Source organism: Branchiostoma floridae, chromosome 1, assembly GCF_000003815.2.
Source record: "Branchiostoma floridae strain S238N-H82 chromosome 1, Bfl_VNyyK, whole genome shotgun sequence".
Taxonomy (NCBI): domain Eukaryota; kingdom Metazoa; phylum Chordata; class Leptocardii; order Amphioxiformes; family Branchiostomatidae; genus Branchiostoma; species Branchiostoma floridae.
The window spans coordinates 15857097-15879079 of NC_049979.1; the positions used below are offsets into that span (position 1 = coordinate 15857097).

The following is a 21983-nucleotide window of genomic DNA, read 5'->3' on the forward strand; positions in this document are numbered from 1 at the left end:
ACATATAGACATACACAAACACACATACACACACACGAAAACACACACAGGCAGGCAAGTTCTTTGAGTCCCAAGCCTGTAAGACTTTACATATACCACACTATTGAAAGTAGAAAGTTCTGTCCGGTCTATATATCATTCTGGCTCCAAGGCCAATGTCTCAATAAACATTATTGTTTTATCTAACGTTATGTACTCATAGTGTTAGCTTGTCGTGTTGGTTACGAACAAGCTATCTGAAAGCGGTCACATTACGACATTACTGTGACATTACGACAAATTGATCATATGTGTTACGTTTCGTCTGCTGACTAGGATCTTGTTTAGCTAGAACTCTAAAACAGTTCAGTGAACAGTTGAGTTGAGAACAATGGGGATATTTTGTTTGAAGTTTACTTTTTTAGAATCACATCCTGGTTTGGCTCCAACCTCAAATTAAGATAGAGGTTTAGCTTGAATAGCTGGACTCTTTGCTTTATTGCACCCTTTTCCACAGAAGTGCTACGCACACATATCGGTGCGTTTTGAACCACCTGTGTCCTGATTGATGAAGAAGCAATGACACGTTACCAAGTTCTGCGCAGAGCACGGTAATCTCCCCTGCACTCAAGCATCCCGTACATGTTTTGGAAGAGGAGACGAGAAGAAGTATCAGATGTGCTGCTATCGCAACAAATCTTGGACAGCAAGAATTATCATACAAAGAAATATGTGGAAAGGTATGATTTACAGATGAGATTTTCTCGAGGCTGAGGCGGTTTTCATATCAGAAGCTCTATGGAACTAGGCGGGTATAACGACTGTTTCATGAAAAACAGACTTGGGTCTCTACCGGGCAACGGACCCTCATTAAGCACGTGACCACGGCCGATAGTTGAGCTTCTGAGCGACCCACTCATGCATCGTTGGCCGGTTCCGAACCTTTTACGCTTTATCGTCCCATCGGGCCTTACATAAAGCCCTCGCACCGTTGCCATAGTCCCGAGAGGTGAGAGATGAAATGTCAATGCTGGGTAAACGTCGCTATAGTGCTGGGGCCGTGCCCGTCACATGCCGGGTAGGTGGAGCGGAGGTCACTCGGCGAGTCTACCCGCTCTGGTAAGTACTGCCTAGACAGAAACTGTCTCTTACTGTTAGAAAGGAAACTGTCTTTTACTGTTAGAACGTGGTTTTGGGCCTTTTTTTTACTTCCAGCCTTTCAAGTAATAATTCTACGCTATCTACTTTGGACGATAGACTGACGATACACTGAAGTCTCTTGATGTTAGCTAGGGGAAACAGAACAATTCTTGAGAGCTAACGGGTCAATTCTAGACACCTGTGTCAACCATAACCTTATTACAAAAACAACTTTAGGACATTTGAACTCGGTACAGTACGACACCATCGATAATTCAATACGTTGTTTCTTTTGCTAATAACCTAAAACTAACACGGTGATTCGGGAAACCCAGCGGTTCTCGAACCACTATCCTCTTGAGGCTACTCCTTTGTGTTAAAATGATCTGTTGTTTTTCACACGTAAACGTACGGTACCATATCTCTATCATTGATTGTACTGACAGATAGACTTTTCATCGACAACATACATGTAGCATTAAATTCCTTATCGTCTTCCTTTTCATTGTTTAAATTCTTACCCGAAAGCTATATAGCCATTGGGATGCGTTTTTGTGAACCACGAGACCTCAAATCAAATTATATCAGATTTCTGCTTAATAACGCACTAGTACATAAAAAATGGTCGTCAAGCACTTCGGTTGGGGAAGTGTTTCTCTTATCAAGGGCGTTGATAACGTGTTTCAACAGACGAAAATTATACAGCTTTTGTCGTTGTAAAGCACATAGTACTGACATCATCGTCAAAACCAATGTTTTGCCCATTCCTCTGACTCTCTGCATACAAAATAGACGTTTGACAAGGGTGCCTAGCATGGTCGGCTGATGACATTAACAGTAGCCGTCGCTGAATTTCTTTTGCAAACGTACATTCTTTATTAGAACAGCATTGTAGGTGTCAACCATCCTCAATTCCGCCACGTATTGGCCTTTAGATATTTCGTCTGCTGCCTGGTTGCATTTTGATACTTCACAAACTATTTCTTTATTGTGTGATTTTTAGCCGTGACAAGACAGCTGTATATTTTACCACACATTCATTACTTTCCCAGAAACCTTTTGCTGCTGTTGACCTATCGCACGATGAATGTGGCTGGTCTCTAAGAGAAACATCTCAGTAGTTCTTAACCAGGATGCCAGTGGCGGTGCCCGGTTACCGGCCCAGGAGACCTTGTTAACCCCGGACACGCCAAACACGTACAAACACCCCTCCAGCTTCACAAAACGGGACCAAAACCTGCGTCTCAGGATCAAATAAACCGTAATCTTCCATTCAAAATAGCCAAATAATCTTTTCTCCATGGCCTGACAAAACCTATCTGAACCTGTAAAAGACTTTCTCTCTTTCTTAAATCGGCTGACAGAGAGACTAGCGTACTGTGGTCAACGTAGCAAAAGTGGCCAAACATGCTCAGAGTGTAGTTAACTTTACTACCTAAACACGTCAGATTTCTGGAGATGCTAACTTGTAGATTTAAGTACGATGGTGTGATCATGAAGGCACTAGGTGCGGATTGTAAGAAGTGGTAATGTTGAATATACAAAAACTCCCTTAGTGCGGTCCTTCCCCATCGATCAGGTGTCTACATGAGACTTGATAAATTGCACGGAGATCGCAGGAGATAAACACTGGACAAACAAGATAGCGGCTGGTTTGGTTTGTACTGGCCTGACTGACCGCCGATATCTCAGAAAAACAGTGAACATGCTTTAAATGAGAGCACGAACGGTTAAAATGTAACGTTCGTGTCCACAACTAAATACAGAATAGAGAATGATCCTTGTCGTGATTGGAAGATAACTAGTCAAGCCTACCCAAGAAAAGAGGAGGGGAATTATGATATCCAAGCGACCAAGGCATGTACTAATATTGGCATAATTGATTTTTTTGGCATTTAGATATCGCATAGTCCATTAGTCAGGTAGCTGAATGATACCTAACTCCTTTCATCTGACGTTATTGCTTTTTCGCCACATTCAGACAAAAGCGTTATCCTGTAGTGGGCGTATGGCTGCCCTCGTGCCGACTCGAGATTATATTTAGTTATTTGCTGTGGTTGTTTTGGCTTTGTGGTGTGTACAGTGGTACAGTGCAACGGTTTGCATTCTTGTTTCTCAATCGAAAATTTCGGGCAAGCAAATTTCGTCCAGCTTACTGGATATTATTTATTACGCTAGCTAATTTATAGAGTACATGTACTACAAAATTTAGCTTTCTTGCCCCGTAGATCGGTCCTGTTGGATTAGTTGCCAAAAGTCCTTGGCTCCGGATCCGTATTCAAGGAGTTTGAGTAATATCCCATCACAGTTCCCAAAAAAAGAAGGATTGTGTATTAGTGCGGGTGATCGTATAATGTTTTTGACATTTCACTACTAGCACATAAAGGCTACCATAAGATTATAATTCTCCACATTTTGTATTACAGCAGAGGACGAATCCACCGATGAGAAACTAGGATTTGTCAGTAATGTCAGCGATAATCAAAACAACCTTAAACTAAACGCTACCGGAGCAGGAAAGAGGGCCGTCCGGGCGGCCAGGTAAGAAGATGTCCACTGGCGCGAAGCTGGCAGTCCCGCAAGCTCGTCGACTCGATCAGCAAATCATCACCACGGCCAGCATCCGCCTCCCTGTAAGAATGGCGGGGACTCGTAAAGAGAAACAAAAGAAGAAGCCTGTGATCACGAAGGAGCTAGTACGAGAGGACGTGTACTTGACGGACAGCACCACGCCTCTTCCCGCCCCCAGCCCCATGGCGGCCGCGCACAGTCGGCGGATGCGGGAGATGGGGTATCCGGTGGAGATGATGGCCGACAAAACTATGGCCAAACGCACCATGCGGGACACCGTCCAGGAGATTCTCAAGCACAGATCGCTGGACAGGCAGCTGCAAATTGAGATGAACCGCCAGAGGACGCAGATGCAAGCAGAGGCGCGACAACTCCGCAAAAATCTGAGACAACTTAAGTCAAAATCAACTTATCAAAATACGTCTGAATCGACTCTTGTACAACACTCGGACCACTCCTTGCATGCCTCTGTACAATCGTTACCAAATGAAACTAGACCTAGGAGAAGCACTAGAACGAGGAAAAGTACTTGGGGAGTAGCGACGGGCCGGATTGTTGCTCTAAAAAGAATGCAGGGACCAGGTCGGAATAAATCAACAGAAGACGTCGGCGACAGTGGAGAGGAGGAGGCCCGTCTGTGTTATGCTATTGACGCAGTACGATTGAGTCAGGACTCGGCCGTCCTTCCTTTCGCGATGCGAGACACGAAGTCTACATTGCGACGTCCCGTACGCCGACACACAGTGGACGTATCTGGGGCAAAGAACAGAGAGAAATTCCCCGTTCCAAAGCAAAGATGGAACAGTGTTTCAGGAGATAGTAGCATCTCTCCTGATCTTATGACGTCATTTTTCAACTCCCCACCACTGTCACCGGACGGAATGAAGGTATACCAGCGGGGGGCAGACGTGCGATCAAGAGAAAGCTCCGTACACTCCGTCAAAGAACTGGGTCTGAACTGGCAGCTGCCCTCGCGAAATTCCACACCGACGTCAACGACAGGCAAACGTCACAGAGACCATAAGCCAATGACTTCCGAACTGGATAGGAGGCGAAAGGGAGAGAAAACTCCTGAGATAAAAGTAAAAGACACACAACAAGCGGACATGGACTTAGACAGGAACTGATTTAGACATTTCTATGTGTATAATTCCATAACAAATGTGATTAACACGCAAATTCGAATTTACCTGGCCACTTCCAGATCAACTACAACCAAGTAAGAATGACGTGGACGTCGTAGTCACATTTGTGAAAATTCCCTATTCTATAGACTTCATGTTCATTCTTTAAAACTAAATTTATTCCGTGTTCTTTCATTGTTCTAAACGTACACTGTGTCAACAACAACAAGAAAAAGAATGATGACTTTGCCTTTGTATAATCTACAACAAGGTATTGTTTGGGGAAAAGTAACAAGTGATGTAAGTGCTATGCTCTTTTCTTATTTTTTCATTTTTGTGAGTCAGTGGCAGTGCTCATACAGGCCAGCTCGCAGTGCACAACGCTTGACCCTTTCACTTCCTGTACTTTTTAATTGCATTGTTAATTTCTTTATTGGCATCATTTATATCACTAACACTGAGGCACGATTGGCAATGAGGAAACGTGTACCTTATATATGCGACATTCCCCAGACACAGTTGTACTAAGCAGGCCAGAGTCTTTCTACTAGAGCAGACGGTTCTTGTCTAGTTGGCACACTTTGGTATAGAGACCAAGACTAATTGGCTCATTGTTACCGGGCTCAATTTCTGTCTACAACATAACTTACCAAACATTACTACATGTGGTGTTGCAGGGAAGTCCTGTGGGTTCTTTGAGGTATTGATTATTGTTTGTACCTTTACTAGCCAAAGAAGCGGTACAATGAAGGTACAATGAGTTGGCAAACATTGGGGAGTTTGCAGCTAGCAGCTGTTGCAGCCACTCAAAAGACTGAGACTTTTTTGTACCCTTTTATAGGAGGAAAAGCACTGCTAACTGTACGATTAATTCTGGCCTGGTCTATTTAGTCTCACATGAAAAAAATGGTAACTGTATCTTTTTACTTGGACGATAATATATGAATACCAGCAAGTATTCTGTCTGTCAAGTGGGTATACATGCCACCGTGGCAGTACTAAATTAACGTGTAACAGTTGCCATAACCGCGGCCCTGTGTAGTATCGTGAGAATGGGTACCTATTTGGAGTTGCCCACAGTACTATAGCAGCTTATAATCAATCAATCAATCAACCAACCAATCAATCAATCAATCAATCAAAAAGTAATGGCACATCTTCGGATCTGATTACATGTGACCCTAAACGTGCAAGATATACGTGGTCTGTTGATGTACCTCCACATACGCATGGCGTCTCTGCTTGTAGCTGTGACGTACATACCCCTTCAACACATCAACTGTGTTTTTTATAAAGGCCACATATCTTTGTTTGTTTTCAGGGCACTCTTACAGTGAGCCCTGAAGTTTGTAAAATGTACATGTGTGTTGATTTATTGTTGATCAAAACCGCACAATCTTCTTTTTTGGTTGCTGCTGGCAGTAGCCCGCCAGCACTCTGACAAAGTCATGGTAGTTAAACTGTCCGTCTGAGTCCACGTCAGCTAGCTTAAGGAGCTCGTCCACTTCGCGGTTGGTCATCCTGTCGCCGATGTGCGTCAGGAGGTGTCTCAGTTCATGGGCAGACACGTACCCGAGCCCGTCTCGGTCAAACACCCTCAGCGCCTCGCTGAGCATCTCCTCGCTGTAGGCCGCGGCCGTGTCCTTGAGCTGGTGCGTCATGAGCTGCACGAACTCCGGGAAGTCGATGGTGCCGCTCCCGTCCGTGTCCACCGAGTCGATCAGCTCCACCACCTGCAGGTCGGTCGGGTTCAGCCCCAGGGACCGCATCACGTTGATGAGCTCCTTTCCGTCGATCGTTCCGCTGCGGTCACGGTCAAATTCCCAGAAGGCCTGCACATACGAGTGGACAAGCAGGAGATATGGAAATGGTTTGTTTCTTGTGAAAAATAACCCACAATACAAAGAAATAATACAACCGTACATACGAATTCTATGTACCACTCGTTGTACTCCACTTTGTTTCCTTATGTTTATTTTTCTATTAAATCTTCATTATCGAGCAAATGAGTCTTAGTAAGGATACTACAAACAATATTCAAAACATGTCACAGTATTAAGACTTTTAAACTACTTTTATTGAAGAATAATGCAACCATACTCAATACACTTAGAAATATGTGCCTTGAGGCCACAGCAAGTAGATTTTATGGAAGACATCCTCTGCGGATTTAATGGGAGATTGCAAAAAAAAAACATGGGTAAAAAACAAGCTGGTTAGATTGTCAAAATAGACACCATAGACGTTGTAACAAGAATTGAAGCAACAAAAACATGGTATTACAGCTAACAAGTCTTTTATTTCTGTATTCAAGAGGTGCACTAAGTGACACTAGTGTTGTAGACTGGTTATCAATTACAGTATGGCTATGGCTATCACATTTTGGTACTTTCTCGTCATGTTCACCATCTCCGGAGGGAAAAGTTAACGAGCACGTTGATGCCATCTGTAAAATCTACTTGCCGTGGCCTAACTACAAAATTAGATTATATGATGGAGCATCATATTTGACAAACGTTTGTGATGTACGTGACTGTTCCAACACAATAATCCACCACACCCCAACGTTCCGTTATACCACTTGATATATCGGCAACCACTCACTCAGGGTCAATTTTCCACAAGGTCTCTGCTTGTCTGTTAAGCGACAGTGACGTCACTATAACAGGAACCCCCACCCCACCCCACCTCACTTAGCTACTAAAACATCGACGTCTATGTGACCCACCTGTCGCAGCTCGTCGATCTCTTCCTTCGGCATGTCCTTCGGGAGTCTCGTCTTTACAGACTTCTTTGTGAACGACATCGCTGCTACAATATCCAAATGGTGAGTGTCGTCTCCCGGTTTTACAGAGTGCTGCTTTCACAGCGCCGTGTCTTTCCTGTTCGCCTGTTCGTCTCTCCTTGCCGAGGTCAAAGATACATATACAGACACTGACAGGGCGACGCCACTCCCGGGGGAATGTCCAAAAAGGCGTTGTTAGTGACACAGAATTAGGAGTTGTTGCCCATTTACGTTAGTTGGGAGTAAGGAGGATTGAATGTGGGATCAGGGGCAGGGAGGGCTGGTATGTAGAGTATTTCCGTGTGTTGGAGTGCCCTTCTAGATTGCAGGAAAGATGTTAGCTGCTGGATAATTTGTATACTCTTTAACTGAGGGTAAACGTCGACCATTAAATCAGCAGAGACAGTATTAAATTTATAGCTCTGCACCTTTCACGAGGCTCGCTACAAATTTCCACCGATCTCCGTCCTTCCTACTTCAGTTCTGCTGCTAAACTAGTATGGAAGCATGGCATGTTAGCTATGAGCGTCCTTCAGAAAGTGGGGGTGGAGGAAATAGCGCATAAACTCACATTATAAAATGTAAAGCCTGCTGCCAATGTCCACCTTTGGAGCGTCAGTAGGTGAGAAAAACGACTATTGTACGTCACGTGTATAGAATGTATCTGGAATCGGACGTCTTTAAAGGCTATTTGAAAAAGTTACAGGACACGGATTTCAATACATGGTTGTAGCTAACTATAACTCTACACTCAGACGTAAGGATGACAAAGTAAAAGACAAAGGCAGCTTTCACCATTTTACATGCATTTAACATGATTTTATTGTGTCACCACTGCTTAGGCTAACGACACATTTCTAACCGGGGGACTGGCCGGACTACTTGTGAAAACGAAAAATAGAAATGTATACACGTACATAAGATATACACAAATTATGCCCACGACTTTTCTCTTTACGTGTTGTGTAGTTTGGCGTTTTTATGTCATACATTATGTTCCGGAAAGCTGTCTGGCCGGGCCCCGGTTTGGAAATGTGACGCAGGCATTAGCGAGAATTGTTTCAATTAAGTAATAAAGTACGCATGGTATAAGATTACAAGATCGTGATTAACATTTTACGTTTCTGTGAGCATTTAACTTTACCAATGTGCCCAACCTAATAGCCATGTAATATTATATCTTGTATGAAGTTTACACTACTTCTTGGTTACAATGAATCAAAATTATAGTATGTAAGAGATAAGGTAATGTTTAAAGTGCACCAATACACTACATGATGAAATTTGAGCTATTTACTGGTTTCATGGTGAAATCTTAAATTTTTTAACGGAAAAACCATAGTATTTAATGACATCATAAAAAGATGTAAAAAAATCATTTCAAAGAATATAGCCCTAAAGGTCGATTTTGAGCATTCAGAAGTTACTGATGAACTTTTTGCACCGAGTTCAAACATGTCGCTCCTAGTTAAATCAGGTTGCTAAAAATCAAAATAATAATTACATGAATCTAAAAAAATGAAAGCCATAGCCTCTCTAACCTTCTGTTTCAGTAGATCAAATATTCCACAACAAATATTCCACAACATATAAAAACACAGACATAACTGTTGTCCTTGTACTCAAAACAATACATGGCGTAACCCTAACAATAGCTAACATATAAAAGAGTATTTGGGAACAAAATGTATTTGAATTAGCGTTACACAAAAATATAGTCGACTATTGGGTAGATTATAGAGATGAAATTGTATTTGGTAAAAACACGAGATGCTAAAACATAGCATTCTTCACACATGACAGCATTACGTAAATGGCATCGACGATCAATTACCACTCTTGATCATACCTAACATTCGCCCATAAACCATATTTGTATCCCTGTAATACCGCATGTAGTTAGAAATCTAAAAGTTTTGTGTTGGAATTCCTGGTGACCCATGTAGTTATATATTTCAAGATCTTTCAACTACTTGAAGACATGTGATGCAATGAATTGTGACTTCCTGCTACAAATGTTGGCGCTTACCTCTTGTAAATTATATGTTATTACTAGAAGTATTTTCGCGAGAATGCAGGATGTTTCCTCGTAGGCTTTATCAAGCTACTCGCACACAATACTGTATCATTAGGCTCGGTCTATAGTATTGTGAGCGAGTTGATCATATTTACAATAGCAGCTAACATGTAAGGTAAGCTCTGATTGGCTACAGGCTGAACAGGAAGAGGAAGAACACACCAGCAAAACAATATCTTCTCCCTACCAGGGAAATGTGAGGGGGGCTCATGGGCGCGGGCCGTGTCTGGGCCGGGCCGAGGCTGGAGATACCTGAGTCGTGTCCGACATGAAAGGGTCTCAGTGTACCTGCAGGTCGTACAAAAAGAGATAGTGTAAACACAGACGTATCAAATTAAAACGTACAATGTATTTCATATCTTCTGAAAACATTGGTGCAGTTATTGATGGAATGAAGCGAATAAAACCAACATCCGACAGAATAGTAGTACCTTAAAGGTATGTGTCTTCGCTCGCTGAATCTGCTTCCGAAGCTGTGGAAACCAGGGTGCACAGAGCGTGTCTCCAGCTCTCCATGTCATCATTGGAGATGAACATGAAGGTGAAGTCTCGCAGCTCAGTCACTAGGCGGAGGCTGGGTTTTCCTGTTGAGGGTGAAGTATGTGATATTAGTGGAAGAAAAATGAATGTTGGGAAAAACTTTGCTATAGTATATTCAGCTGTAGTTACACAGTATCAAATCCAAGCAAAAGCAATCCCACATTAAAGCTGTTGTGAGATATTTTTTATCCCCTACCTTCCGCGGTGAAACACTGTATACTTGAGATGCTTGAAACTGCAAGCTGTCTGGCCTTGTTGGAGCCCCATTGAAGGTTTGCAGTCGTTTGATTCTCCACCATCAACTGGAGCCTTCTTTTGTGGTTCCGCCCTGTAGATGTCATCTTCCTCACTATGGTACCTATGTGAAACAGGACAATACTTTAACTGGTCAGCTGAATAGAACGAGTTACGCTTTCCCATCGAGTCACAAAGACTTGGGGATTTGTGCTTTTGCTGCTAATTCTGGTTAATGTTGTATTCGTAAATAATTTGTTCTGGTCAATGCCTATTACGTTTCTTTGTAGAAAAGGAAGCAAATAAATACTATAGCGTGACTTGATTAGTTTCTATTTTACCATTGCCATGAACACATGCTTACTGCTATCTAATCAAAGCCTTCTTCTAGGCATCATTAGTATGGTATAAGGTTTTTAAAACTATTCTGTAAAAGAGAGCAGAGAAAACAAAAGAAATACCATTTTGGAGCTTCCGCAAGAGGTCAGAGTGTAGCAGCTGCAGCTCATCCCTCCCTGGGACTCTGTCACTTCGTCCATTGACCGTTGGATAGTCAGAATGTCCATTGCTCGTCAGATGTGGTACATCAGTGGGTCGAGGATCGATCAGTCCATGAACTGTTTGCTGTTGTATGGATTTGCCATTCTTATGTGACACTGCTTGGTTGGGTAACTGATGATTATCCCTGCCGCTCCCGGTATCGGACTTGAAGTTTAAGGCTGTCATTTCTACAGCGTTGATGATTTCCGAAAGGCTCCATTTGGGGTTTTTAAGACACGTGGAGAGCAACGAGACATAGTCGTCTACCATGCACTGTGCAACTTCTTCGTCAAACAAGGACTTTGAGTACCGGACGCCACAGGTGATATCTTTCGTGTTGGTGTCTTGGAACAAATGGAGGACAAAATCTTCTGGAAAGTCGTGGTAACCGTTCCTCAGTAATCTAACTCTCTTGCCAGTGGCACCATTGAACATTTGGTTCATACTAGTTATGTCGTTTTGAACAACTATATGTTGCATGATGGGCTCCATTGCTGGATGCTTCTCATACGACACCATTTTCATGATTTCGTCTATCGGAAATATGCCATGTTTCTTGCAATCCTGCAACTTGCGCCAATACTGCCGAATGGTGTCTTGGTAGGACTGATCTTTGTTCCCGAAGGAGGCACTCAATGGTAAGTGGTGCTGAAAGAGACCATGGACATTGGAGAATTGTGGAGCTAACATCCTCATGTCAAATGGACATGCGATCACGATGTCGTCGTGTTTAGTGTAGATGTGCAGTAGGAGCTGATATGTGGTAGCCATAATACTGTACACAGTGGTGCGAACGGCCTTCGCGTATTCCATAAGGCTGCGGACCTGTTCCTTGGGCAGATTAACCTCGAGTGAGCCGCCTCCTGAGCAGAAGGTTGGTGGTCTCGGCTTGGCAAATGGAAGATTAATGGATGGAATAGTAGGAGGCAGGGCTGCCCTCCAAAACTCTCGTAGCTCCTTCTGGTTCTGCTGAAGGTAGGAGTAGTAGTATTGTATGAAAGCACCATACGTCAGTGTTGTCATCGGCTTCTGGAGAGATTTCTTTCTCAAATTTGATTTCATGATTTGTGCAAAGTCCCTAAATAGTATGTTGAAACTGGTTGTATCTGTTGCGATGTGATGTAAGACAAGTCCAACCACAGCACTCCTATTTCCAGTGGGGGCAACAATGCACCTTGCTGGATACTCCTTGTTCAGGTGGAAGGGCACTTTGGTTCTCTGGAACACCTCTTCTTCGGCCTCGTTCTCTTGATACCCAGTCAATATGTCGATGTCAGTAGCGCCAGCAATTTCGTTGTAGTACCTTGCCTGCACTCCACTGTGATATTGTGCATCATTCGAGACATGGTAGGTTGACCTCAGTGTCTCATGGCGGTCCATCAGCTGGCGAAAGATGGATCGCCAGCTTTCGACATCAGCAGGGACATTCTTTGTACGAAACATGACGTACAGATTTGTGTTGCTGAAACGGGGATCTTTCAGTTGGTATTGGAGATACGCAGCTGCCTTATGTATAACAGGTGCAGACCGGATAGGAGTCATAGCAGTGCTAATCTCGGTCGGACTTGGTTGCATATCGATCACGTTCGGTACGTCTCTGTGGTCTGATGGTTTCACGATTACACTGTCCTCTTGTAGGATACTAGTGATTTTGTTGAGGACGTCCTGTCTTGAAGATGAGATGAAGAAATGTCCACCCTGCATAATGCATTTCCTGAACGCTTGTGTTGGAGCTGATTCATTGAAGGCAACAAGCTTCCATTTTTCAAGCAGGTCTGGGGAGATGAATGGATCATCCTGTCCGCCGAAAGCAACAACATTACACGGGAGTGGTTCATTGTGCTGGCAGATGTACGACTTGCAGATTGTTATCCCTGCCTGGATACATGGCAACAGACGTCTCAGACGAGTCGGGTTGTTAAGAACGGCTTCTGGGAGAAAGGAGAATGCTCTGGCCTCTTCCATGATCTGCTGTGTTCCCGTTGAAGGATCAAACAAAATGGGCGATACCCTTAGTTCCTGTGGATGCGGGTAGGGTAGAGATGGAGCATACCATCCTCCAACAAAGAGATGAGAAGGGCATGTACTACCTTCCGCGTGGAGCAAATGTGCAACCTCAAATGCTATGAGTGCACCCATACTGTGGCCATAGAATGCAATCGTCTTGTCGAGCATTATCATCTCCATGATTTGAGCCCCGAGCGCGCCAACAATGTGCTGCAGACTGTTGATAGGAGATTCCTTTTCTCTACTTTCCCATCCCGGCAGAGTGGCGACCACAACCTCAATGTTGTGTTTTGCGAAATGCTCTCCCCACTGGTGGAAGAGGGATGGACCTCCGCCATTTGCAGGAAAGCAGACCAGACTAAGGGTTGGGTCTTGGAGGTTACCAAAGAAATGAAGCCACGAGTCTACTTCGGCAGCTGCCTCTGGGTTGAGGGAGCCACTTGTTGTTCCCTGGTTACCCGCTTTGTTGAGCATCTTCTCATAGATGGATTCACTGAGAATCTTGACGGTCATTTTGTCACTCAGGAGTTCCACGGATGTAACTGTGACTTCAAACTTGTCTGCTATTTCGTTGCTCATGTCCACAGACAAGAGGGAGTCCAGCCCGAGGGATACTGGGCTTATTTCTTCGGTGATTTCAGCCGGGTCTTCGATGCCAAGTTGTTGGCATATGTAAGCAATCAGCTCTCCTTGTATGATGCTTAGGCCGTTTTCTTTGCTTTGTGCAAGAATTTTGTCAGAAAGGGATACTGACCCACTGAGCACGTCACTGGGTACTAATGTAGTGAATCGGGAAAAGCTGGTGTCAGGAGCCTGTAGGTGTTGCAGTACCATCGACTTGTGGGTACTGCAATACTTTCGAATATCAAACGTTGCAGTGATCCCAAAATGAGGATACCCGTTTTCCATCATGCAGCCAAGGATTTCCAATGCATCCTGCGGTGAAATGCTTTGCACACCCATCTTCTCCCACATTTTGACAAGACCGGATCTCTCTGCGAACCCAACAGTGTTGATAACACCAAAACTGGCGACTGTCGCAGGCAGACCCTCCTGCCGTCTGGCTTCCCCCAGTGCTATCAGTGTGCTGTTAGCTGCACAGTAGCCGACCTGCCCCGTGTTACCAAACAGAGCAACGACTGAAGAGATGAGGACAAAGTATTTTAGCTTGAGTTGTAACTTCTTTGTTTCATCATGCAAGATCACAGCACCAACTGCCTTTGGAAGCATGACCGATTTCCAGTCATCTTGTGTTGTCTGATCAATCAATTTGTCTGCATAAACCGCTGCACAGTGAAAGATCCCCTCTATAGGTGGCATCGTGTCCCACACCAACACCAGTGCTTCTTCAACAGCTTTCCGGTCGGTAACATCTACTTTCATCACCTTGACATCAACAGACTTGGCAGAGAATGCCTCCAGCTTCAGTTTGGCTTCATCATTTGGTTCACTTCTTGCGAGGACGACGAGATGGTGTGCCCCACTCTTAACCAGCCATTCCAGGAGGGCAAGACCAAAGCCTTTCAGACCTCCCGTGACAACGTATGTGGCATTGTTGACAACGTGAAACTGGTTTTGCTTGATGTCTAGACCCAGCTGAACTTCCCCAGCGTCGATGGTCACTATGTCGGGTATCTTCAATGCTTTCTGTTGTTGGTGCAAGGTATGCGAGAGAGAGGACAGTTCCGTGGTGGTTTGTACAGATGGTGTGAGTGAGTATAGCGTGCCTTGTGACTGATCAAATTTTGAGAGAAGGTGTTGCATATCAGTTGCAATGGCAAAAAGAGATGATTCCCCATAGCAAATATTCAAAGGGTCCACTGTGATATATTTGATGTTCTTTGGTAGTTGGTCCATCAGGATTGTCGAACTTCCCAGATTGACCAAAGTTCCATAGGCTTGCAGCTTCCTTGCAGCTTGTAGGGCAACATCTCCTGCTCTATCTCCTTTGGGTAAGAACACAACACTCGCATGTTGGTCTGGGATGTCTTCGTCTATCTTGTCAAATGTAGTGACTGTTGTTGGTAACATAGGTGAGCAGGACTTGATTGTGTTACCAACATTTCCGACTGCACCTGCCACAACACGGACTTGGGCCTTTTGGTGTAGTGCTAGTGAGGCATAAGCCATAGCTTCCTTGTCATTCTCATCTGTCAGGAATACAACCACTTTATCGCCTTCACATACTGTCTGGACCTTCTGGAAGAAAACAAATGCTGGCAACAAGTCTTTGACTATTGCAACTGCATTGTCCCAAGAGAGAGAACTTGGTACAGGCACCAGTTGTTTCATCTGCATGTTCATTTGTGGAGTGATGCAGCCCATGACGACTCCCATCACCCTTGACCCTTCATCGATCATCATTGCCTTTGGTATGTGATGTGCAGTCCCGCAAATGATGTGGATATCCTTGGTCATATCATCATGTCTCTCCAACAGGTCTGCGAACGGGGACACGGCAAAGGCCTCAAGCTTAACTGTAGCTTCGATTTGTGTTGGTGTCTTTAAACTTGTTTGAGCTTTGCAGAGCTTATTTCCGTTTTGTCTTTGTTTAGGGTCAAAAGCCCATACTTCTTCAGGTGAACATGTTGTGAGAATCTGGTCAGGTTTCATGGAGCTCAGTCTTCGGGCGTACAACTGAACGTGCTGATGACCTGACGAACTGTCACTTCGAGCCGCGATTTCATTTTCCCTCGGATTTGCCTGCAAGACAGTCAGAATCTCTGCGGCGGCATCAGAAAAGCTTTCATGTGGTGTCAAGTCAACTGCTTTGACCTTGAACTGTGGGTATTCTTGGGATATCGATAGGCAGAGAGATGATGCACTTGCCAGGAACGGGCTGACGATATCTTGCTCTTGTACCGACGATGATCCACGTGTGAATATCCAAAGTGTTGGGGGGTTATCACCTTGTGAAAAATGCTTGAATGTGGAAAGGCATTTGAAGGATTTCAAAATTTGAGCCTGGCGGTTTTCTGGACCTTCTATTTGCTCTTGTTTATCAGAATCACACAGCACAATAATGTGATCCAAATCATTGCATTCTTGCATCATGTCAGTCAAAACCCCTTTGCTGCCTTCACCTTCAGTCTGGACTTTGTGGTTCATCGAGTCTACTGCACATCCCAGCTTGTCTTGTAGTGCTGAACTCACTCTTGAGCCAAAGCCCTCATTTTCATGTAGGATCAGTACATGTTTGTATTTAGGTGCCTGCTCTTCCGTATGTTCTTCCTGGACAAGGGGTTCCCACTGAAGATTCCAAAGTCTGATTCCAGAGGATGAACCTGCTTCGATATCCTCAAACATGAGCTCTTCGACTTCGCAAATGACATGATGACCGCTTACATCAGTCACTGTGATGTCCACCACTCTGCGTTCACCTTTCCTTGAAATTCTGAAGTAGAGACTGGCCTTTGATGGCATTTTGTCGAACATGCACAGAGATTTCATGGAGAAGGGAACTCGCTTTGATGGTGTCTTTCCAGTATGTTTGTCATTGAGGAGTGATAAGCATGCAAATGTGTGTAGAAATGTGTCCATGAAGGCAGGATGGTAGATGTACCGTCCAAACTCACGCGAAATCTCTTCTGGTGCCTCTGCGGTGACCAGGGCTTCTTCGTAGCTCTCAGATGCCGCGCATGAAGTAACACAGTGGAACGAACTACCGAGATGAAAGCCAGCTTCCTTTGCAGCTTCATAGATCTCTTCGTTTGAGATAGTTTTCGAACACTTCTCTGCAACACTTGTAAGGAGATTGGTGGAGTCAGTTGACTGTTTCATGTCTCTCTTGTGCACTTCTGCCGTGGCATGAAGGACCCATGAACCGGAGGCATCTTTACTGTACAAGCCAAATTGCTTTTCACTCGCACTACTGTGTTGAAGTGTCGATTTGATGACTGCTTCTGATGTGGGAGCAAACATGAAACGCTTGAAGTGAAGGTTTGTCAGCATGAGCGGATATTGATCCTCATAGATCTCTGACGCTGCTGCCAGTGCTGTCTCCATATATGCCGCAGCGGGGACGACCACGTTTCCATCTAAGATGTGGTGTTTTAACCAAGGTACAGATTCTTCCGAAAGATTAGAGCACCAAACCTTTGACTTTTGGTTGTTCCTCCCTTCGGAGGTCTCCTGTACTTGCCCGAGTAAAGGATGCAAACTTGGAGGAAACTTGTATCGTGTTGAGCTGGCTTCTGTCCCGGCATTGCACAGAACCCTTTGCCAAGGATATGCTGGGATGTCGTGAACAAGTCGGTGTTTTCCCTCGAAGGCAGGGCGGAAGTTTACCGGGTAACCCTTCACATGTAAGGTTCCTGTTGTCACCAGTATGTGCTCATAGTCATTGGCTGCTGAAGATGTATCTCGCGGCCGCAGTAGTGTGGGTATGATGTTTTGCTTTGTGTTCCGAGAGTTGATGGTGCTGATGACATCTCTCAAAGCCGGACTTAAGGCGGGATGAGCTCCTATCTCAACAAAGGTGCTGTAGCCGTCCTGCAGGAGAACTTGTGCTGACTGCATGAAGCGTACTTGCTGTCTGATATTTGTCCACCAGTAGTGGGCTGTGTTAGTGATCTCAGGTGACAGCCATTTGTTTGTCACCGTGGATATCATGGGGATCTGTGCTTCTGTTGTTCTAGTGGAAGCTGAAAGAACGCTTAGCTTTGTGAGAATGTCATTCCTCACTTGCTCCTGCTGGTAGCTGTGAAAGGCGTTGTTTACTTTAAGAAGAACACCTTTGATATCATTACTTTTCAGCTTGTTGTGGAAGCTATCCACGGCACTGACATCTCCCGAGAGCACAATCTGGTTGGGACTGTTGGTGGCAGCTACATTGATGATGTTCTTATTCTCCTCTTTTTCCAGTAGCTCTTCTACTTCCTGAATTGGGTGCAGTACGGCTAGCATTTTGCCATGACCGCTTGTCTTGCTGAGCTCCTTTCCTCTGTGGTAGATCACTCGCACGGCATTTTCAAAACTCAAGAGACCAGCAGCGTACGCTGCCGCGACTTCTCCAACACTGTGGCCAATGATGGCATCGGGTATGACGTCATACTGTTTCAACAGCTCTACCAAACCGATCTGTACTGCGCATATGCAGGGCTGTGCGATGTCTGTACACAAAAACAACATTATTTTGTTTTATGTTGAAGGGCTGATTGGCAGTCTCCACCCTTTTGGGGTATATATACACAGATGCAGATTCATATGCATTTTTGTGACGTAGACAAAATGTGGTGCGTTTAAAAGATGCTAAAAACCAATAGTTAGATTATGATCTAAAACAAAGCAGAAGCAGTAAGGAACAGAAAACAGTTTACGAAATTGCCCTATTTAACATATGTTGATGAATCATACCTTTCAGAATGTTTTAGTTTGGAGAAAATTCTTAGGGGCTACCAATGGATTGGGAAAGGCAACAAAGAAAACATACTAGTTACAAAGTTCTCAAATATTCTCTTCTGCACTGCAACATACATAGCATCTTACCTGTTCTGTTGATCTTCTCTGGATCTGTCTCCTTTGTCAACATGTCGGCTATGGACCAGTCAGCTCCAAGTGTCTTTAGCACATCTTCAAATCGCTGAAGAGGGAACAAAATAGCCCAATGACTGATGGTTGCAATATCGGCTTGCAACATGCTGATACACGTAACTGTTGTCACTAATTACTAGAGTCGATTCCATATTACCGAGAGGGTGTTTCTTGCCTTTTGTTCCAACATTTTGGAAATCTTTGTAACCATCTAACTGTGATAAGTAACTGTTTAGAACTATTTATAACATCTATGTGACGTTCTAAATATTTCCATAGTATTCAAACATGTTAGAAACATTTCTAACATCAATTACATTATTTCTGTTAGTTTCTAAACTGTTCCAACATAGATGCATCATTTGTGATCACATGTTCGAACATGGAAACAATATGTTGAAACTGGGTCAGTGGGCTGGGAAGAGGGCAATTCACACATCCCTGCCAAGTACAGGAAATTATGTCTGTCTGCCACCTTCTCACAAAAGACCCACCAGTGTATACTAAAGAAAATCTAAAAATACAAGAGCCAAACAAAGGACCAAGCTTAGCAGCGTTGTTTATGGGGTCAATAAAAGTTTTATGGAGAGAAAAAAATGACACAAAATGTTGGAACATGTTGGAACAGTAACAAAAACACATAGATGTTTGAAAATTGTTCTAAATAAAGAGATAATTATATCATTACTTTCCCAAATGTTCCAGCAAATATAAAAAGGTTCAAACATGTTTAAACTTTCATTTTGAAATGTTTAAACAATTTTGAACTTAAGTGACTGAAATGTTCTTTTACTCAAAATAGTTCAAACTTACTACAAATATTATTTTAAAACCATCTCGGTGACTTGGAATTGACTCTAATGGATAACAAATATCTAAAAATACACATTTACATGCAAGGAAAGGACTATATTTCTTCTTGAGATGTCACTATGATGGAAGTCTTGAATAAGTTGCGATAAAATATTAATGGTAAATGCAAAGTGAGAGAATACTGATGGTAGGCTGTTGGTGTTGATGGAGAATTATGATTAAGAGTGAGATATTGATGACATTTTATGCAGTACACAAATCACACAATAATTGTTTGCTGTCAATGCGCATACCCGTATCACGTCGATGAACACTGGATTCTCCAGAGCAAGTTTTCTGGCCATCCCCCACCACTGCGTTCCCATCCCTGAGAAGACGAAGGCCATCTTGCCACGCTCGGCTCCATCGGGAACTTTTCCATCCACAGCGGTCTTCAGCTTTTCTTCTTTCTTCAAGAGGTTGAGCTTTTCAACAGCATCACGAGGCCCGTTGACAACTATTGCTAGTCTTTCTGCATGGTGTTGGTACCGGTTTGCAGCAGTGTACAGGCTCTGTGAGAAGCGGTCTTCATTGAAAGCTATGGTGTCTGCGATGAAAGAGATCCAATGTTCTATTTGTTCCTTCAAAGCAGCCTTTGTGTTCCCAGACAGGACCATGATGGTGTTTGAGTCATGTCTTGTTCCTTCCTTGCCACTGTGAATGGGCCTGTCACAATCAGCTATGGCTGGATGCTGTTCACGAGATGGGGACGCCTCCAGGATGAGATGAGCATTAGCGCCACCAAAGCCGAAAGAGCTGCAGCCTGCAAGCCTTGTTCCAACCCCCTCCCATTGTACCAAAGAACTGGGAACCTTAATGTTTAGCATGTCGAAATGTATGTCCGGATTTGGTGATGAAAAGTGCACCACCCTTGGGATCTGGGCTTTACTGATCATGAGTGCCAGCTTGATGATTCCCGCTACACCTGCAGCGCCCTCCGTGTGTCCGAAGTTGGACTTCACTGAGCCAATGTAGAGAGGTGGATCTTCCTTACTTCGTCCTCTTCCAAGAATCTGACCCAGCGCATTTGCCTCTGTTCTGTCACCAACCTTGGTACCAGTTCCATGTGCCTCCACATACTGGATACCATGAGGATGTACTTTGGCTGCTGCACACGCTTTCTCAACAAGGTCCAGTTGAGCGTCGTAGCTGGGGTTCGCGATGCCTGGTGTTCTCCCATCATTGGTAAGGGTTCCTCCTCTGATGACAGAATAGATCCTGTCACCATCTGCCAGTGCTCTTGACAGTGGCTTGAGGACAACTACACCGGCCCCCTCACTTCGGCAATACCCATCTGCAGAGGCGTCAAAGCTCTTACACTTTCCATCTGGTGACAACATCCCTGCTTGGCAGAAGCCTACAGTGGTTCCTGGCAACAGCATCAAGTTGACACCCCCAGCTATGGCCATGCTGCAGTCTCCTTTTCTTATAGCTTCACTGGCAAGGTGGATGGAGTACAACGAGGAGGAGCAGGCAGTGTCTACAGAGAAGCTGGGACCATGGAGGTCAAACTCGTAGGAGATACGGTTGGCCACCATGCATGAGTTTGTGCCAGAGTTTGTGTATTGGCTGATGTTCGAAAAGGGGTTGACGGTCATCATGAGGTATTCACTTGAAGTAACACCAACGTAAACACCGGTATCGGAGCCACGGAGGGATCTTGGGGGGATTCCTGCATTCTCCAAGGCCTCCCAGGTCACTTCCAGCAGCAGTTGGATTTGAGGGTCTAGATGGTTTGCTTCATCTGAGGAAAATAGTTTGCATTCACCATTTTTGTTACTAATGTATTTGGTTATCATCGACGCCATTGTAACTTAAAGATGAAGTATACTATCTTGTACCAATAGCCAAAGTTCGAAGAATTGGATATTTTCATTGAACTCGAACTTATAATCACTCATAGGACAGGTAATATGTTCACAACTTGGATGTGAAACCAGTAGTTAGGACTCAAATTCGAAGACTCCTATCGAAACCCATTTTTATACATGTATCAGATGATTTGCGACATACCAAATACGAGTACCATCCTTATTCAACCCCGACAATTAGGGCAAACACTTGTTCACATACACACACGCAAAATTGATTATACAAATTATTTTCCAACCTTCAAAATCTGTATCTAATCACGAACATCTCTACCATAGCTCATTTCCTGACTTCTTGACTTTCTCGCCTTCAAAGGTCCTACACTTAACATCCATTGGCATAATACCGGTCGGTTTACTGCAATTTCTCAAGCAATGCTAATTTGGCAAATGATCAACGCATCATTTTCTCCAGTTACATGTTGCTGTTACAGCTTACCTTTGCCACTTCTTCTGTGTAAATTATTTTGTCTCTCTGGTCCTGCTAAAAACATGATATCGTAATTGGAACACACCGCGGAATTGCACGGAGAACAGGCGCGTGGTTGGAAGGGGGTGCACTATACCGGCCGAACGAAACACGGCACAATTAACTGCCGCTATGTACCTTTATACATCCTCTGTTGTTCCTTTCTTTCCTGTTAGTAGTTGCACAAAAATCTGCATGAGCATACAAAAAGTCATGACAAAATGGGCGTATACTGACAAGAATTTTCATTTAATTTTGGTCC

The 21983-nt window shown here is 44.1% G+C and overlaps 3 protein-coding genes across 4 annotated transcripts in view; 1 reads left to right on the forward strand and 2 right to left on the reverse strand.

Moving 5' to 3' along the window:
* Positions 1 to 851: 851 nt before the first annotated feature.
* Positions 852 to 5100, forward strand: LOC118412550. Its single transcript, XM_035815475.1, has 2 exons — positions 852 to 1098; positions 3546 to 5100. Exon 2 carries the CDS (start codon positions 3669 to 3671, stop codon positions 4815 to 4817), a length of 1149 nt encoding a protein of 382 aa, XP_035671368.1. The 5' UTR covers positions 852 to 1098; positions 3546 to 3668; the 3' UTR covers positions 4818 to 5100.
* A 129-nt stretch (positions 5101 to 5229) lies between these two features.
* LOC118412773 (calmodulin-A-like) lies at positions 5230 to 7717 on the reverse strand. The gene is made up of 2 exons (XM_035815792.1): positions 7543 to 7717; positions 5230 to 6646 (listed from the first exon to the last, which is right to left on the reverse strand). Exons 1-2 carry the CDS (start codon positions 7618 to 7620, stop codon positions 6197 to 6199), a joined length of 528 nt encoding a protein of 175 aa, XP_035671685.1. The 5' UTR covers positions 7621 to 7717; the 3' UTR covers positions 5230 to 6196.
* A 671-nt stretch (positions 7718 to 8388) lies between these two features.
* LOC118411935 (6-deoxyerythronolide-B synthase EryA2, modules 3 and 4-like) overlaps positions 8389 to 21983 on the reverse strand; it is a 39231-nt gene continuing 25636 nt past the window's right edge. For both annotated transcript variants that reach the window (XM_035814459.1, XM_035814467.1), the window contains 6 exons: positions 19636 to 21125; positions 18485 to 18578; positions 10912 to 18108; positions 10413 to 10574; positions 10108 to 10260; positions 8389 to 9964 (listed from right to left, as the gene is read on the reverse strand). In XM_035814459.1, the coding sequence (XP_035670352.1) occupies positions 10109 to 10260; positions 10413 to 10574; positions 10912 to 18108; positions 18485 to 18578; positions 19636 to 21125 (9095 nt within the window). In that variant the 3' untranslated portion in view covers positions 8389 to 9964; position 10108. The remainder of the gene's footprint in view (positions 9965 to 10107; positions 10261 to 10412; positions 10575 to 10911; positions 18109 to 18484; positions 18579 to 19635; positions 21126 to 21983) is intronic.

Excerpts from the sequence above, each read along its gene's own strand:
- LOC118412550 (XM_035815475.1), top strand. The coding sequence starts at position 3,669 with ATGTCCACTGGCGCGAAGCTGGCAGTCCCGCAAGCTCGTCGACTCGAT.
- LOC118412773 (XM_035815792.1), bottom strand. The coding sequence starts at position 7,620 with ATGTCGTTCACAAAGAAGTCTGTAAAGACGAGACTCCCGAAGGACATG. Across the intron at positions 6,647-7,542 it reads AGATCGACGAGCTGCGACAG|GCCTTCTGGGAATTTGACCG; the intron begins GTGGGTCACATA and ends TCGTATGTGCAG.